This window comes from Pelodiscus sinensis, chromosome 9 (genome assembly GCF_052426305.1).
Source record: "Pelodiscus sinensis isolate ZL-2025 chromosome 9, ASM5242630v1, whole genome shotgun sequence".
NCBI lineage: Eukaryota > Metazoa > Chordata > Testudines > Trionychidae > Pelodiscus > Pelodiscus sinensis.
In genome coordinates this window covers 45,957,054-45,976,008 of record NC_143060.1, presented here as the reverse complement: position 1 = coordinate 45,976,008, position 18,955 = coordinate 45,957,054, and the positions used below count along the sequence as shown (strand labels likewise).

Sequence of the window (18,955 nt, the reverse complement as noted above, 5' to 3'; positions counted from 1 at the left end):
GAGAATCCAACTCTACGGTGTAGAAAAATCCAGCTTCATGTTATTCTGATCTTGGCCCCTGTTATGCAATAAAATAAGTGCTTTTAGTAGCGAAGTACATTGGCTTCGCTACTACTTCACTCATTTTGTAAAGACAGATAACCTCATACTATAGACTGAGTCACATCCTTTCCCAGTAATTTGATATTTGTATAGCTTTAGTGACTTCAGCTGAGTTGATCCTGATTTATACCAGTGTAACTGAAAGGAGAATCAGGCTCTTTATGTATATGTTTCCCACTAATGACTATTGAAGTTTTTGTGGAGAAGGACTGTAGGATCAGTTCTAGATGTATGCTTATGTTTTTACTTAATAGATTGCTAAATATATTTAAATATGAGTTGGTTTTCTTATGTATTACAGAACTTGATATATACAATAGTAAAAGCGCTACATGAAAGCTGAGAACCAATGAAATGTAAATGGAGTATAATCAAGACATACAGATTAGGACAAGTAAAACCAGACAAACTGACCATCTGAAAAGCCAAGTAAATAACATATTCACAGATAACTTTGACTATCCTGAGGATGCAACTGAGGAAGAGCAAGAAGATTTACCTTATGATGGAGACCTAAAAAAACCTTCTCACCACAATAATGAATCCAATAACTTGAAAGCTTATGTTTCTGTAGAAAACATTTCTGATAACTTCTTAAATTTAACCTGTTCTGAAATGAACAGAAATTTAAATGAAGAAATAAATTACAAAACACAATACCTACCTCAAGAAAAAGTCTTCAGTCACTGTACATCTGCCACAAGAACAAATGAAATAACAACTGAAAAGGCAATAGAAGCTCCTGTGTGTGGTACGTCTTTGGAGATGGAATTATCAGTTGGAGCATGTAGAATCCCAGACAGGAAGGAACGTTTCATCAACTCTAAAATTTCTGATCTTCTTTTGCATCACTTTTCCAAAGAAGAGTTATCAAACACAAGCCAACTGATTGATTGTGAGACTATCCCAGAGTTATCCTTTGCTGAAAGTGTGGATGAAACTGTCCTCACTAAAACTAGAATTTCAGAATGCACTAAGGCCACTTTTCTAACAGAACAGTGGGCAAAACATTTTGAAGATGATTGCTTAAACATACAAGAAGAAATATGTCAAGATGACTGCAAATATAAACATTTACTAGATGACAATAAATGTGTTATAGATGACAGGGCTACTTCTTATGGTGAAGAGAGAGACTGCATACAAGAAAATTCACAGCTGACAGCTGAAAATGAAGATGCAAATAATTTCCAAAACATAAGAAAAAATCACACTAATCAAAAAGGTTTGTTTGAAAGAACAGGTTCATCTCACGAACTCAAATATGGCCAAGGCCAAGTTAATTATTGTCTTCCTGACTTCTCTAAAGTTGCATCAAAGGTCAAAATACCAAAAAGAAATAACAATGATAAATCAGCTCCCAAAATGAAAAGAACCAAATTCTCACCTAATTTGGTTGGTAAATCAGCAATTGTGAAAGATGTTTTAGAAACTATGAATTATTTTGATTCTGTTAAAGTAAAGAATCAAGAAGAAGAAGGAATGAAAATTCCTGAACTTTTACAACAGATAGAGGTAAATGAGATATTTTCAGATATAAGTCCAGAATTTAATAAAATAGTCCAATGGAAATGGAAGAGACTACGCAGCAAAGCCTAAAATGAGTAATTCTTTATGCAAGTGGTCGCATTGAAGTCAGCAGTTCTACTAATTTAATTAAGAATTACTTACATGAATAAAGATTCATAAGATTGAACTTTCTGTCCATAATGTTCATAAACCTGATATATTTTATGAAGTTATGAACTGATACATTCATGATTAATAAGTTATTTCCTTTCAACATATTATTAAATTGTATATAGTCAGTTTCATTGTTTAAGTCTTACATACTTGCAATATGTTGTTTCTAATGCTGTAGGAAAATGTTTAAATTCCTGCCCAAATTTACTTTAAATGAAATGTTAATATCTTAAAGATTTTAATAGTGTGTTTGACCCAGCTTCCATTTATGTCAATGGTGATTTTGCCAATGGATCTTTTAAGATTTATAAACATCTTGGACGGTCACCTGTGCTACATGATTCTCTTTAAATTATTTGTTCCAATATTTTAGGATTTCCTTTATTCTGGTTGTAAATAGATGACTTAATGGTCACTTTAGATATTTAGACTCAGTCATTAGGACTGCCAATATGTGTAAAGCTATACTCATGCTTACAACTTTGTAGGATCAAGGCCTTAGTATATAAGGAAGACTTATTACAACACACTAATAATTTTTTCTTTATTATTTCTTGATTAATACAAGTTGCTGACCAAACATGCTGAGGATCAGAATTGTATTGATCATTGGAGGTTTGATGCTAAGGTAAGTCTTCCTGAATATTATAAAATAATTTAAATTATTTAGGAGAGCTTTTTCTTAGTACAATATATTTTCTCTCTAAGAATCTGATATGAATCATATAATTTACTGAACCACCTTTTATATAGTTGTTTCTATTTATAGAACTTCTCTAAAGATAGATTTGACTAAGTAACTTGAGGTTTTTAGATGTCTAAAGCAATGAGAATAGTTGAACTAGAAACATACATTTTCATAACTTGATATATTTATGGGAAATAAACACAGATACTTTAATGCTTTTCAGTTAATAAAAAGAGAAAAATACTTTATACTGTGTTCTTTATGTGTAATTTAAATAACCCTTTCTAACCAACTTCTGTAAGGAGATATATATATATATATATATATATATATATATATATATATATATATATATATACAGTATTAAAATAGTTTTCTTTTAGTATTTCAAGTGAATATTTTATATATAAAGCTGTGCTTTTATTTTGAAATACTCTTTTGTATATTTGAACAGATATATCCTCATTCAGATTCTCCTAATCCAAATCTTTCCATTCACTCAAGATGTATGGGTGCAGCTTCTGAAGTGTCTATATTTCATCCCCTTTCGGTTCCTATCCAGCCTATGGTTGGTGTGTCCCAATCATCTTTTTCAGGTAGTTGAAATTACAGTGGTTATACAAATACCAAAAGGTTCTTTCTTTTACTTAATTGTACACTTTGTTATTCTGTTCCATAATCTGGAAAGCTGTATATAGAAATTCTAGTTAGTACTAGATTCATTATTTTTATTATGTTATATAGGATTACAAGATGGGAGAATGATTTCATCATTGCCATCAGCCACTGCAGCAGGAGAAATACATTGTTCAAATCCTAACTCAATGGAAAATACAACAAAAGGAGAAAAGATGTCTCAGATGCTAAAGGAACAGGCAGAGCAACTGAAAACTAAAGTAATATGAAAGAGACTTGTTTCAAAACCTACTTAATATTGATACTGCAGTTGTTGTTTTTATGATGTCTAAGATCCCCAATAAAATTTATAAACTTTCTATTGAAGGTAGAAGAATTTTCTAAATGTGTAATACAGGAGACCTTACCTTTGCAAGATCGCTGTCTGGTAAATTATTTTTTGTACATGTATTGCAGTGATATGTTGTGTGCTTTAAATGGCTTTGGACAAATGTTTATTATTATTTAGTGTTGTTCAGAAAGATATATTTAATAATAAATTAAGCCCTTTTCTCCATTCCAGAATTAAGTTACAGTCATGAAAAGGGCTACGGTCAAGTTTGAGATTGACAATATGTGTCTGAATCCCCTAGACTCCTTTGAAAATCTCAACTCAAACTATTTATGAAGGCAGCCCTTACTCAGGGAAATAGCCATTGAAGTTGTTATGAGTTTTGTTTGAGAAAAACTTGAATTAAGGATCAAGACCTCACAATGTAACTCTCTATTTGTACATCTTCTATAGACCACAAAGAGTTAATAATTGTTCTGTCCAATTATATTGTTGAATGATTACATGGTAAAGTCATTCACTATTAAATCTCTTTTATTGGTGAAGGCATTACAGGAACTAAAAGGATGCCTTGATACATTGGAACGGAATTATTTAGCCACTAAGGAAAAGCATCGTGGTTTACAGCTACAGAACTACAATCACAAATCCACAAGCATTGGCAAGTTTGATCCTGACAGGTCAGAGATGCCTGCAAATAATATGTATGTCTATCTGTGCTCTTTAGCCATTATTAATGAATTTATCCTCACAATATTTCTCTAAGGTACAAAAGTAATATTATATCACATTTTTTACCTGAGGGCCTCGTCAATTTTTTGAGGCCCTGGCGATGCCAGTTGGAAGTAGAAATTGTTTGAGTTTGGTACTCACTTTGATGCAGTCTTGTTCAGTTAAAAGGAATATGAAAAGTTCTGCTTCTTAAAACAAAGGAAGCGTTTAGAACAAAAGAAGCAGTTTTGTAGCTTACAACAAAGCCTCTTCAGACAACAGACCCAAAAGTGCTCTCTTATTTGTCCAGGGTCACATAGTGTTAACAGGTGCTAACAAGGCTCTTTCATTTCTTCAAGTATTTTCCCCCTTTTTAAACTATTTTCTCTCAGACTCTTCTTATTAATTCTTAGTTTTGTACAGGAAGCTTTTCACAGAGTCTAACCTAGGGATGTGAAAGGTTAAGCAGCTAACTGGTGAGCATCACCTTAAATAGATAATGCTTACCGTTCCAGTTAACCTGTAGGGGCTGGAAAAGCTCCTTGCTTGCCCTGGACATGGGGTTGCTCCAGCCCTGCAGGGCCCACCACAGGCAGGGGCTGCTCTGGTCGGCTAGCCGGCCAGAGCAGCCCCTGTTTGTTGTGGGCCCAGCCCCCCACCGCAGGTTATACTGCTGGTTCCCTGGAAGTGGGGCTGGCAGGGGCTGCCAGCCCTGCTCCTGAGGAGGCAGCTTCCCTGCAGCAGCAAATCCTCCCCAGTAGTTGGGCTGGCAGACCTGTTCCTGGGGAGATTTAACTGTGGGCTCTGAAATAATAAAGCTTATTTAAACTTTATATGCAGTATAAAGTTTATTTAAGGTTTATACTGCAGACCCTGCAGCGTGTAACCTTGTAACCGCTAGGTTACCTTTTAAAACTTACTTTTACATCCCTAGTCCAACCTAAATGGCCATTTCTGCTATTTAAGCTCATTTCTTCTTGTCCTGTCCTTAGAGATTAAATAGAGTAATTCTTCTTCTTCTTCCTTGTAGCAGTCTGTTAGGTACAGTACTTAAAATTGTTATCATGTCCGCTTTCTGTCTTCAGACTAAACAAACCCAATATTTTCAAATTTCCCTCATGGCTTATGTTTTCTAAACCTTTAATCATTTTTGTTACTCTTCTCTAGACTTTCTCCAATTTGTTCACCTCTTTCCTGAAATGTGATGCCCAGAACTGGACACAATACTCTAGTTGAGGCCTAAAAAGCACGGAGCAGAGAAACATTCCTTCTAATAAATCCCAGAATGATGTTTGCTTTACTTTGCAGCAGTGTTACACTTTGACCCTTGCCTCTGTTTGTCTGGAAATGGGTGACAGGAGAGGGATCACATGAGGATTATCTGTTGTGTTCCCTCTGTATGGGACATCTGGTATTGGCCATTGTCAGCAGACAAGATACTGGGCTAGATGGACCGTTGATCTGGCTGAGGCCAGATGCGGGACTGGAGCAGGGCTGGGGGTTGAGTGGGGCTGAGCTGCACTTCCACCCTGCCTCCAATGGGAGTTGCACCACCCCAAACCCAGAGGGCCATGCCCTATACTTTAGGGAGTTTATGATTTTATGTGAGATAGTATCGAAATCCTTACTAAAGTCAAGATATACCACATTTACTGTTTCCTCTCATCCACTTGGGAGTCATAGAATCATAGTACCATAGAACTGGAAGAGACCTCAGAAGGTCATCAAGTCCAGCCCCCCGTTCTAGGCAGGACCAATCCCAACTAAATCAACCCGGCCAGGGCTTTGTCAAGCCGAGACTTAAACACCTCTAGGGATGGAGACTCCACTACTTCCCTAGGTAACCCATTCCAGTGCTTCACCACCCTCGAAGTGAAATAGTTTTTCCTAATATCCAACCTGGCCCTCTCCCACCACAACTTGAGACCATTGCTCCATGTTCTGCTATCTGTCACTACTGTGAACAGCCTCTCTCCATCCTCTTTGGAACCTCCCTTCAGGAAGTTGAAGGCTGCTATCAAATCCCCCCTCACTCTTCGCTTCTGCAGACTAAACAGACCCAACTCCCTCAGCCTCTCCTCATAAGTCATATGCTCCAGCCCCCTAATCATTTTGGTTGCCCTCCACTGGACCCTCTCCAATGCGTCCACATCCTTTTTGTAGTGGGGGGCCCAGAACTGGACACAATACTCCAGATATGGCTTCACCAGAGCCAAATAAAGGGGAATAATGACATCTCTGGATCTGCTGGCAATGCTCCTCTTAATGCAACCTAATATGCCATTAGCCTTCTTGGCTACAAGGGCACACTGTTGACTCATATCCAGCTTCTCATCCACTGTCACCCCCAGGTCCTTTTCTGCAGAACTACTACTTAACTGGTTGGTCCCCAGCTTGTAACTATGCTTGGGATTCTTCCGTCCCAAGTACAGGACTCTGCACTTGTCCTTGTTGAACCTCATCAGATTTCTTGTGGCCCAATCCTCCAATTTGTCTAAGTCACTCTGGACCCTATCTCTGCCCTCAAGCATATCTACCTCTCCCCCTAGCTTAGTGTCATCAGCAAACTTGCTGAGGGTGCAATCCATCCCCTCATCCAGGTCATTAATAAAGATATTGAACAAAAACGGTCCTAGAACTGAACCTTGGGGCACTCCGCTAGAAACCGACCACCATCGTGATATCAAGCCATTAATCACTACCCGCTAGGCCCGACCTTCTAGCCATCTTTCTATCCATCTTACTGTCCATTTATCCAATCCACATCCTTTAACTTGCTGGCAAGAATATTGTGGGAGACTGTATCAAAAACCTTGCTAAAGTCAAGGTATATCACATCCACTGACTTTCCCTTGTCCACAGAGCCAGTTACCTCATCATAGAAGCTAATCAGATTGGTCAGGCACGACTTTCCCTTTGTGAATCCTTGCTGACTATTCCTAATCACTTTCCTTTCTTCCGAGTGCCTCAAAATGGATTCCTTAAGGATCCCTTCCATGATGTTTCCAGGAACCGAGGTAAGACTGACCGGCCTATAGTTCCCTGGATCGTCCTTCTTCCCTTTTTTGAAGATGGGCACTACATTTGCCTTTTTCCAATCATCCGGAATTTCTCCCAATCTCCATGACTTTTCAAAGATAATGGCCAAAAGCTCCTCAATGACATTTGCCAAATCCCTCGGATGCATTAAGTCCAGATATGGATTAGTGTACACGTTTAGCTTTTCTAAATAGTTCCTAACCTTTTCTTTACTCACCAAGGGTTGTCCATCTTCATTCCATCTTGCATCACTTAGCGCATTAGTCCAGGAGCCCACCTTGTCCGTGAATACAGAGGCAAAGAAAGCATTGAGTACTTCAGCTTTCCCCACATCATCTGTCACGAGGTTACCTCCTTCATCCAGTAGGTGCCGCACACCCTCTCTGATCACCTTCTTCTTGTTAACATGCCTGTAGAAACCTTTCTTGTTATCCTTCACATCCTTAGCCAGTCGCAATTCCATTTGCGCTTTTGCCTTCCTGATAACCCCCCGGCATTCTCGAGCTCTACATTTAAACCCCTCCCTGGTCATTTGTCCACGTTTCCACTTTTTGTAAGCTTCCTTTTTGTGCTTAAGTTCACCAAGGATTTCCCCTGTAAGCCAATCCAGTCTCCTACCATGTTTGCCTCTCTTGCTATACATCGGGATAGCTTCTTTCTGTGCCTTCAATAAGGAGTTAATCATTTTAACTCAGGGCCTATCACCCAGCTGTGCTGCAGTCATGGCTGTGAGATCCCACTGCCAGGCCTGCTGGCTCCTCTGTAGCTGGGGCTGTTCCAACCCAGCGGGGAGATCACAAGGCCATAAGATTTGATGATGGCATTTCCACTCTCCTCCAATTAACCAGTAAGTGTATCAATAAGCTTCATGCCATTTAATACCCCTACCATCTACAAAGCTTCTTACCTGTCAAAGAAAGATATTAAGCTGGTCCCGCACAATTTGTTCTTGAGGAAACCCATGCAGAGTGTTAGTTATCACCTTGTAGGTGTTTGCAAATTATTGCTTACTTACTCGCTCTACTATCATTCTGGGTACTGAAGTTGAACTGACTGGTTTGTATTTACCCATGTTGTTCTTATTTCCCCTTGTTTAGAGTCAAGCATTTAACTGTGGTTTCCTTTCATCTATTTAATGAGACCAACAAAAATAGATGGTATCATGAGCTTTCATGGGCAAAACTCACTTCATCACATAAAGTTGGTTTTGCCCATGAAAGCTCATGATACTATATATTTTTGTTAGTTTCTAAGGTGCCACAGGACTACTAGTTTTTAAAGTTACATTCTAACACAGCTATCCCTTTGAATCTATTTAATGTTATTGTTTTATTTTTGGAGAGAGATGCAACTTTGATACTGCAGTGATATACAAAAAGCCAAAAGTTTATTGAAGGGCTGATTATATAACTCTGTATTTTGTATTTGGGTTTAGAAAGTTGGAGGGGGAAATATTTAGGCTTGGAATGCTGCTTGAAGATGTCAAAGAGAAAATCGATGACAATAGATGTAGTCCATATCCATCTTCATTCACATCTCCTACATCTCCTTCACTCACTCCATGTGAATCTGTGTGGTCATCCAGTTCTTGTGTTCCTGAGGTAACTCATCAAGTTCTGTAATCTACAGAGCAAGCTCTTCTTTTCATTAATTTCAACAGGGTTGTGCAAATTTGATCTTACGCTTCTAAGAGTCAATACCTTGCTAAAATGCAGATTGTTAATTAAAGAAAGTAATATATTTTATTCCTGAATTTAAACTTTAAAGTATCTCATTAGCCATGTTGATCAAAACTTAAATAGATGACATCTGTGTTGGGAGAAAAGACTCCCAGGCTGTGTCTACATTGGCAAGATTTTGCGCAAAACGGCTGCTTTTGCGCAAAAACTTGCCGCCTGTCTACACTGGCTGCGAGTATTTGCGCAAGAACACTGACTTTATAATGTACAAAATCAGTGGTTCTTGCACAAATACTCTGACACTCCCACTCAGGGATAAGCCCTCTTGCACAAGTATTCTTGTGCAAGAGAGCCAGTGTAGACAGCCACGTTAATTTCTTGCACAAGAAAGCCCGATGGCTAAAATGGCCATTGGAGCTTTCTTGTGCAAGAGAGTGTCTACATTGGCACGGATGCTTTTGCGCAAAAGCAAATCTTTTGCGCAAAGACACATGCCAGTATAGACACACTCTTGCGCAAATACTTTTAATGGAAAAACTTTTCCGTTAAAAGTATTTGCGCAAAATCATGCCAGTGTAGATGCAGCCCCAGTGTCAGTACGAAAAACATATTTGTTATCAGAAAAGCAAAACATTTTAATCTTTGCAAAAATTGAAAAGCAGTTTCTGCAAGTGAATCACTATAATTTAATAGAGAAAAGTTATAACAATGGTAACCTTCTGCTTCAGTGAGATTAATAAATATCACAGTTTGCCTCAAAGGCTCACATTCTTATATATCATAGAAAGCTGGTGAAAATGGTACTGGTTAGTCCTGGATCATACGCTGCAAAGTGCAAATTGGTGGTTTCCCACTCTTTTACATGTCACCAAGCAAATGCTTTCTAACTGTACTAATTGTTTGAAATACTATATGAATTCTGATAAGAGTCCTTTTCTGAGTCCCGAATTGCATAGATTTTCAGGAAATCTTAGGTTGCAAGGGCAAGGTTTTGGGTCAGAGATGGGGAAACAATGGCCTGTGTGCAAGGTCTGGCCTTCGGCTTACTTGTATCCAGCCCGCAGTGAGCCTTAGTGTCTCCATCCCCCCAGGGCTGGAGCATGACCACTGGGAGCTCTGAGCCTCATTGCCCCTATGGGCTGGACCACGAGTTCCAGCAACTCCAAGTGTCAGTACGCACACACGCACACATAAACACACGCACACATGCACACTGGAGTGTGAGAGCCAGCAGCCCCTGAACCAAGTCAGTGAGTTGTGGGATTGTTTTTGTTTTGTTCTTTGGTTTTGGGGTTTTTTTCTTGTTGAGAGCCAGATCAGTGAGGTGTGGTTTGTTTGGTTTTTTTGCTTCTCACTGGTGTGCAGCCCCTAACTGAGAAAAATGCCTTGCCCCTGTTTTAGAGAATACAATAACCATCTTATCAGTAATATGGTTGCTTTGTACAGAGCCCCACAGTTTCAATCATTAGTGATCCTCCAGAAAGGTCTGCTATTGAAGTAAATTTTCATAATAATAATAAAAGGAATGAGGAAGAGAATAGAAGTCATGTGACTGACGTGATCCCTATGAAAACCAGTCAGCTTTCTTTACAAGATGACAATTGTGATCCTTTTCCTAAAATGTAAGTATTAATCTTTGTGATAGGTATTGAAGTCATTTATTAAAGTGGATTTATAATTACTAAGTTTGAAGACATTTATTGAGCATATCGGATCAAATGACCACTGAAATCAAAAGAATCTGGTTAATTTGGTTGGGTGTTAGATTATGCCACTGCATGACCTATTGAGTGACCTAATCCAACCATCCTTCTAGTGCACAATTATTCCCTTTAGTAATTTTTTAAAAACAGCATGAAGGTATGTCAATATCCAAAATCACTACCTATTCCATTCCATTTTTTAGGGAATCAGCAGACTATTGGTATAGGTTTAACCTCTCTAAACCGTGACACTCTGGTCTGGCAACATCCATGGTCCAGCAAGACTGTGGATGTTCCTGGACCAGAGAGAGCTGGTGGAGGGCTGCCTGGCGGCGCCAAGAGCTCAGCGCACAGCAGGGCCAGCGGCAGTGGGGGAGCTGGCCGGGAACCTGGCAGCTAGGCCAGGGCTGGTGGGGATAGTGGTAGGGAGGCCAGAAATGACCTCCCCATATCTGGCAAAATCCCGCATTTAGGACTGGTCAGGTCCCGAGGGTGTCATACCAGGGAGGTCCAGACTGTATTTGTGAGTTATATCTATATTGAAGCTTGCTCTGTTGGAGAGACACATGATAATAATCTTGCTATTACGTATTAAAAACTGTATTTTAAAATAAAAATTGCTGTTTCCTCAGCCAGTTGGTATTACAAAAAAGAGATGCATCTGCCTTTGTAAGAGGAATGGAGCCTCTGGAAAAAGCACAACTGCTAGCAAATAAGCACTCGTCAAATGAAATGGTACATGGTATATTTTCATGTATAATTGAATCCTTTGGATGAGCTTGTTTGTTTATTTTATCCAATGTGATAATGTATATTAAACTATATTCTACTGTTCCAATATTAAGTTTCTGACCCAATGTTAAATTTGTACAACAGACTGACTCAACCTTTGTCATTGCTGAGATACACAGTATGTCAGAACATTGCAGTACAAATGCCAAGTAAGATGATTCAGGTTTATCGATGTGGGTGTCAAAACTTCTGAAGCGTTCATAATGTGGTTTGAGTCTGAGAGGAACTGTTCTGGAAACTGTTGCATAGACAACTACTGGATTTTAAATAGTATCATTTGTGCTTGTTTAGGGCTATGAGGAAAAAAACCCATGAATCCATGCCAAATCCTCTTAAACCTATGCTAATAACGTCATTTAGTCTGTGTCTTAACTTTTCTTATCTCTAGAATGGGGATAATGTGCAGAAGTTGTGCAGTCCATTTTACATAGCCTTTGGAGTGGATGATAAAGTGAGAAAAAGCATTGCTAAAGACAGAAAAATTATATCTAAATGCATGTGTGACATGCTATATTTCTTGAGAAATACACAATGTGAATAAGTGTATAAAAATCTTATGTTCTGATTTGTGGTACAGCAGTGCTTCTTTCCTCCTGAGGCAGACAATGGAGCTGGAGGTCAGGAATCCCATAAACAGCTTATACTAAATGAAAAACTTAACAGTGATCAAGAAAACCCAAAAGGGTAAGTGCTTTATGTAATTTGACAGATTAAAAACACTTGTAAACAGCCAAAATAAGTGTATGCATTCATGGATATATGTTTGACTCTGAAATTTAATGGTAGGCTCAACTCAAAGTAAAGCTGGTTGTCTTTGAACATGGAAAGATCTGATTAGAAACCATAATTGTGCCCTTACATTTTACACAGGCAATAAATCACACAGGATGAAATCCTGGCCTCACTAAAAATAAGTCTGTGGCTTCTATGACAGCATTTCATTCAGTGAAATTCAACCCTATTCAACACTAGGCCTATTACATCACTTAAATTCCACTTAAACATTATTTTGACAGTTTAAATAGAGCAAAGATCCTGTGTTGGCCCTCTGCACAGAAGTGAATGTCCCCCATGCTAACTACAAGTTAAGTCAGTGAGGGTATGTCTACACTACAGCGCTAATTCGAACTAACTTAGTTAATTAGTTAATTCGAACTAAGCTAATTCGAATTAGCGCATCTAGACCTAAAAACTAGTTCGAATTAGCGTTTTGCTAATTCGAACCAGCATGTCCACATTGAGTGGACCCTGAACAGAGGTTAAGGATGGCCGGAAGCAGTGCCGGCAGGGCATCAGAGTAGGACTTAGAGTGTGGAGCTGCTGTCTCAGGCTAGCCGAGGGCTGTGCTTAAAGGAACCCGACCCCCACCCCGGACAGACAGTTCTCAGGGGTGCCCCGCTTGCAAAGCAGTCCTGGCTTGGAGTGCCCTGAGTGCCCACACTCGGAATATCACAGCACTCGGCCATCAGCCTGGCTGCACTTGCTGCAGGCTGCCATCCGGGGGGAGGGGACAATCAGGGGGCTGCAGGAGAACTTCCACCCCGAGCAGCCCGCAGAGCCAGCCCAGTCCTCCCCATCGGGGGCTCATACCCCATTCCTCCCTCACCTCCTTCCACTTACCCCTCCCTAGCCCCCCTTCCTGATGTACAAAATAAAGGACACGTGTTCAAAAATAGAATCTCTCTTTATTGAACAAAAGTGGGGGAGACTGGGAAAAGGAGGTGGGAGAGGGGAAGAGAGAGGCTGGGAGAGGGGAGGGCAACTAAAATGATCAGGGGTTTGGAACAGGTCCCATATGAAGAGAGGCTAAAGAGACTGGGACTTTTCAGCTTAGAGAAGAGGAGACGGAGGGGGGATATGATAGAGGTCTCTAAAAGTATGAGTGGTGTGGAGAGGGTGCATAAAGAAAAGTTCTCCATTAGTTCCCGTAATAGAAGGACTAGAGGACACCAAAGGAAAGGAATGGGTAGCAGGCTTCAAACTAGTAACAGAAAGTTATTCTTCACAAAGCAAATAGTCAACCTGTGGAACTCCTTGCTGCAGGAGGCTGTGAAGGCTAGAACTAGAACAGAGTTTAAAGAGAAGTTAGATCAATTCATGGAGGTTGGGTCCATGCAGTGCTATTAGCCAGGGGGTAGAAATGGTGTCCCTGCCCAAAGTTTGTGGAAGGCTGGACAGGGATGGCACGAGACAAATGGCTTGGTCACTGTCTTTAGTCCATCCCCTCCAGCGTACCTAGGGTTGGCCGCTGTCGGCAGACAGGCTACTGGAGTAGATGGACCTTTGGTCTGACCCAGTACGGCCATTCTAAGCTCAGGGCTCAGGGTCGGGGGTCTCAGTGGACCACCTTGATTTTCATGCACACCTGTTCCTGGGTGGCCAGGCTGGCAGCTCTCCTGCCCTAGACAGCCACTTTCCTGTGCCTAGTGCGGAGGTCGTGGACGAGGTCCACGATGTCTGCACTAGACCAGGTGGGTGCCCGCCTCTTGCGGTCCTGGGCAGGCTCCCGAGAGCCACCAGCCTGGTCCCGGGAAGAGGCGGAAGGCTGGGGGGCATCAGATGGCTGGCTCGAACCGTGCCAGGTGCAGGGTCTGCTGGCTGGGTGCTGGCAGGCTTGCACCTGGCACGGGCACCGTAGCCAGCCCGTGCACCTTTAAGGGCTCCAGGGCTGGGAGGGGGGCAGAAGAGTTTCCCTGGTGGTGCCCAGAGTGGCCACCAGGGAAAGCTGGGGAGGGCTAGCCTCCCACTAGTTTGAATTAAGGGGCTACACAGCCCTTAATTCGAACTAGGCTTAGTCCTCGTGGAATGAGGTTTACCTAGTTCGAACTAAGCGCTTCACTAGTTCGAATTAACTTTGTAGTGTAGACATACCCTAACAGTTCTGCCAACAGGGAGGGCCAAAGGGGGCAGTAACCCTGGACCCAGAGCTCTTGGCCACCATTGCAGCTAGTACAACAGCGGCAATAGCTGGAGCCCCAGGACCCTTAAATTGCCCCAGAGTGCTGGGTGGCATACTCCAGGCGGCTCTGAGGGCTGGTGAGGGGAGGGGAAACATGCTCCAGGTGGCTCTGAGGGCTGGTGGGGGGAGTAGGGTTGCCAGGTCTCTGGTTTTGACCCAGACAGTCCAGTATTTGAGCTTTCTGTTCGGGAAACAAATTGAGAAAATATAAATGTCCGGTATTTTCTAAATGAGATGTAATGTAGATTGTGATGTAATGTCAAGTGTGCCCGGTATTTTTGTTGAAACCATCTGGCGACCCTAGTGGGGAGGGGAAACACTCTCTGGGCAGTGCTGAGGGCCGGTGGGGCAGGGAGTCATGCTCTGGGCAGTGCTGAAGGCTGGTGGCGGGGAAACATTCTCCAGGAGGCTCTAAGGACTGGTGTGGGGAGGGGAACAGGGGTGGCCCGTGGCTATAGGCGGACTCGGCCGCCACCTAGGGTGCCACCGCCCGGGGAACCCAATGATGACGTCACGGAGGCACCCGGGGTGCCCGCCAATCACATCAGTCCATTGACGGCCCTGCAGGCGGGGGCGCCAATCGCGCGTTCCGCATGGGGCACCAGCTGCCACAGCCCACCTCAGGCTGCTCCTGGAGGGGAAACATGCTTTGGGTGGTGCTGAGGGCTGGCTGCCCCAGCACCGTCTCTTCTGCCCAAGACTCTGCCCCTTCTGGGAGTGCAGAACCAGGCCCCCACACACTCCCTGCCTAGGGCCCCAGCAACTCTGTCAGCTACTCTGGTCATAAATTACTTCTACAACCAACAGTGGAGACAAAATCCAGCATCCAGATTAAAAATGGCATTTACTTGTCTGAATAGTGTCAAACATAAGGGAAAAGATACATTTGTGTAGATCTTCAGTGTTAAGTTTAGTTGTTTTACTTACAGAAACATTAATGTGATAAAAATATGCTGTTTTGTTTATTCAGGAGTTCAAACTTTTGGCAAATGAGCTCATCCAAAGCCAAGCCTTACAACGTATGCAATTTAGACCGCAAAATTATTAATCTAAATGTGCATCAGGAGCAAGGTAGGAGCAAGAGAAAATGCTGTGTGACTCTTTCAATTGTAATCAATAACTAGAAGATTTATTGGGCATTGCATTGGTCTTTAACTCCATTTTTGTTTTTTTGGAAAATAAAATGAAAATGTATATGCTTCATTGAAATCATGGCTCCGGGGTGGGGCTAGAGATGAGGGGTTCAGTGTGCAGGCTGATCTGCAAAGAGAGGACTACTCCATTCCCCTCTCACCACAGCAGCTGGGAGCAGATGAGACGCCCATTCCACGGAGCAACCTCTACCTATGGCGAGCCTGGGCCTGCTGCGGGCAGAGGCTGCTTCGCAGCAGCAGTCCCTATTCGCCTATTTGAAACCATGGGAGGGGTGGGCGGGCACAGCCTGCCCACTTCTCAAAGTCCCTCCTCCAGCCTTGTGGGAGGGATGACTAGACCCAGGGTTCAACTAATGTCGGGGGACAAATAATGACAAAAAGGATCAAGGTGGGAGGGGGCCATAGATTTAAAACAAGGAGACTGGATGGGGACACCGAGCAGAGAACCCTGGACAGCAGTCCCTATTCGCAGGAGGGGTCTGAGCTCCCGGTGGACAGAGGCTGCTGCTGGAGCAGCCTCTGTCTACAGCTAGCTTGGGCTGCCTGAGCAGCCTCTGTCTGCAGTAGCCTGGACTTGTTGCCGTGCCACAAAGCAGCCTCCCCAGCTGCCTCTGTCTGCGGGACGCTCTGTATCAGAAGCAGCAGTGCAGAGCGGCAGGGCAGCTGGTCCATGAGGGGAGCTGGTTTTTAAGCTGGCTCCCCTCATGGACCAGCTCCTGCCTGCCACCCTGCGCTGCTGCCTCTGATACAGAGGCAGCAGTGTAGGGTGGTAGAGAGCTCCCCAGGAGTGGAGCTGTATTGCACTGGCTGCCGGCTTTGACCCCAGGGACTGTAGAATAGTCGACTAACCACCAAAATTTCATGCAGTTAGTCAACTATTCTATTACCTGCTATCTAACATCCCTACTGTATACCAAATTTGGTGGTATTCTCACTGTTCAGGAGGAGTTCTTGAACGAGCAGATGGATACACACAGACAGACAAACTGTCTCAAATATAAAATAGATTTGTGTCATTCCATAACTCAGGTGGAACTCACCAATTATCCAATTCTTTTTTCCCCTATCATTTTAGGAAATATAGCATATCCCTCAGACAGTTTTTGTGGGAGGATGGAAAACTACTCAAATTCATGTGATGCTATTCTACATCCCAAATGGAAAATACATTGCTCAAAAAATGCAAACAAAGAATTTTGTTCCTGTTCTGTCAATAGGTGAGTGTGTGCTAACTATCACTCTAAGTTCCAAGCCAACACAAAACATCAACAAACTTCAAAATAGTGCAGGCGGAGGGGGGGAGAGGGGAACTGTCTCCTTCAGACCATTGTGCCTGTCAGTGCTCATGTATGAACATGTTTATAAACACACACATAAGATTTCTTAAATTATTTGCTGAACAAAGGTGAGGTTAACTTTAAGCATGTGTTTAAGTGCTTTGCTGAATCAGGGTCTTAATGCCATTATCCATGCTATAATCCAAGGTCTAATATGTTTTTTCCCAAGATCAGACTATTTAGCATGGATATATTTCCTATTATGAATAAATTGCTTTACCTGAATTAATAATTTGGCAATATTAATGGCATAGTTTTTTTAAACTTTTCCCACAATTGCTAACATTTAATTCAGATCTAGTAATATTTTTGTTTTTAACATGTAGAAATAAAAAGACAGAGAACAGAAAAACTGAAAATGAAAAGTCAAAATGTGGAAGATATTCGGTCTTCATTCAGGAAAAAGCAGTGGAGCTAGATTTGTCAGGTACTAACCTTCGTATCTAGAGATTGCATACAATGGCCAAAACTGCATATTTAATTACTACTGAGTCCTCATGGCACTTTGATGTCATCTCACAAGATCTGTAGAGAATGAAGATCTTAGTGAACATTTACCAAACTTTACTGACTAGGCTAATAGGACCCCAGTTTCAAACAGGTTTTCTAAAAAGCACCCATGTCATTTCCATGTGTGTACAAAATTCTGTTTTGTTCATGCATGTGCAGGTTTTTGTATATGCTAACTAATGCACTCACAAATTTGGCATATACCTGATAATAGTTAGAACATGTGACCTCTAAAGTGTTTCAGCATTTCTGAGTCAGAGTATCTCCTCCCCCTGAAAAAAGGAAGGATTTTGATGAGACAATCCGTGCCTGGCATCCCCGTTGAGATTATTTCCCACCAGTCTGTTGATGGGAAGGAGGGTGGAAATGCCGTCTTCAAACTTTATGGCCTTGTGGCCTCCCCAGCTCCTTAACAGCAGAGTTCCATCAGAGCCACACTGCCAAAGATGTCCTATACTCCATTGAGCAGGGCAGCTCCCAGATCCCCCCAGAAGTTAACTTCTCTGGGGACAGAGAAGGGACAATGGGCAGTGTTACCTACAGTCAGCCCTACTACACCAGTGACAGGCAACCAAGGCTAGTGAGTCTGTCGTCTCAGTGAGCCGCAAGATTGAAATAAGTCACGTGCACTAACCCAAACTGTTTGGGTATGTCTACACTACCACCCTAGTTCGAACTAGGGTGGTAATGTAGGCAACCGGAGTTGCAAATGAAGCCCGGGATTTGAATTTCCCGGGCTTCATTTGCATCTCACCGGGCGCCGCCATTTTTAAATGTCTGCTAGTGCGGACTCCGTGCCGTGCGGCTACGCGTGAAACGAGGAGTAACGGTAGTCTGAACTACCTAGTCCGAACTACCTAGTCCGTGCTGCGTGTAGCCGCGCGGCACAGAGTCCGCACTAGCGGACATTTAAAAATGGCGGCGCCCGGCGAGATGCAAATGAAGCCCGGGAAATTCAAATCCCGGGCTTCATTTGCAACTCCGGTTGCCTACATTGCCACCCTAGTTTGAACTAGGGTGGTAGTGTAGACATACCCAAACAGACTAACTTGGCTACCCCCTGAAGCTTCTTGATTGATACTCCTTTCTTATGCCTGTATATTTATACCTGCCTCTGGAATTACCACTACATGCATCTGACGAAGTGGGTCTTTGCCCACGAAAGCTTATGCTCCAATAAATCTGTTAGTCTATAAGGTGCCACAGGACTCCTCGTCGCTTTTGGTGTGAATCAGCTGATTTATGGTACACCAGAAGTGCTGGGAGGGAGAGGGAGGTGTAGGTAAGTGCAGGTTTCCAGTGCACTAGAGTTCTGGAGGAAAGGGGCAGAGAGGGGGTATATGGGGCACACATGTAATCCTGATGGGTTGCCTATGGCCTGTGGACCACCGGTTGCCCGCCACTGCTCTATAGCCTCCCACTGTGGTGCAGTGAAGATTGGTACACTCCACGTGTGACTTGAAAGGTATGAGTTGTTTCTGGGTTTGATTTCAAATCAGAGCATGTGGGCTCGTCCCACCTGAATTCTGGGTTCTCTTTTGCCCCTCTTTTCTCTGTGATGCCTTTCCATTTAGATACATATTGGGAACTGGTACCTTTCACTCTGTTATCTGTACCATTATATGCATCAC

At 42.4% G+C, this 18,955-nt stretch overlaps 2 protein-coding genes across 2 annotated transcripts in view; one reads left to right on the top strand and one right to left on the bottom strand.

Annotated features, from left to right (window-relative positions):
* Window positions 1–462: 462 nt before the first annotated feature.
* Window positions 463–18,955, top strand: part of AKNAD1 (AKNA domain containing 1) — a 28,435-nt gene continuing 9,942 nt past the window's right edge. The window contains 13 exon segments of the mRNA XM_089780558.1: window positions 463–1,617; window positions 2,354–2,413; window positions 2,928–3,069; window positions 3,218–3,369; window positions 3,477–3,536; window positions 3,987–4,120; window positions 8,626–8,791; window positions 10,316–10,491; window positions 11,205–11,307; window positions 11,942–12,048; window positions 15,294–15,394; window positions 16,553–16,694; window positions 17,141–17,253. Coding sequence (XP_089636684.1) covers window positions 463–1,617; window positions 2,354–2,413; window positions 2,928–3,069; window positions 3,218–3,369; window positions 3,477–3,536; window positions 3,987–4,120; window positions 8,626–8,791; window positions 10,316–10,491; window positions 11,205–11,307; window positions 11,942–12,048; window positions 15,294–15,394; window positions 16,553–16,694; window positions 17,141–17,253 — 2,611 coding nt within the window.
* The window catches only part of STXBP3 (syntaxin binding protein 3), an 88,308-nt gene continuing 86,539 nt past the window's right edge, over window positions 17,187–18,955 (bottom strand). Inside the window, exon 21 of the mRNA XM_025189409.3 lies at window positions 17,187–17,339. The gene's annotated coding sequence lies outside the window, so the exon portion shown is untranslated. The remainder of the gene's footprint in view (window positions 17,340–18,955) is intronic.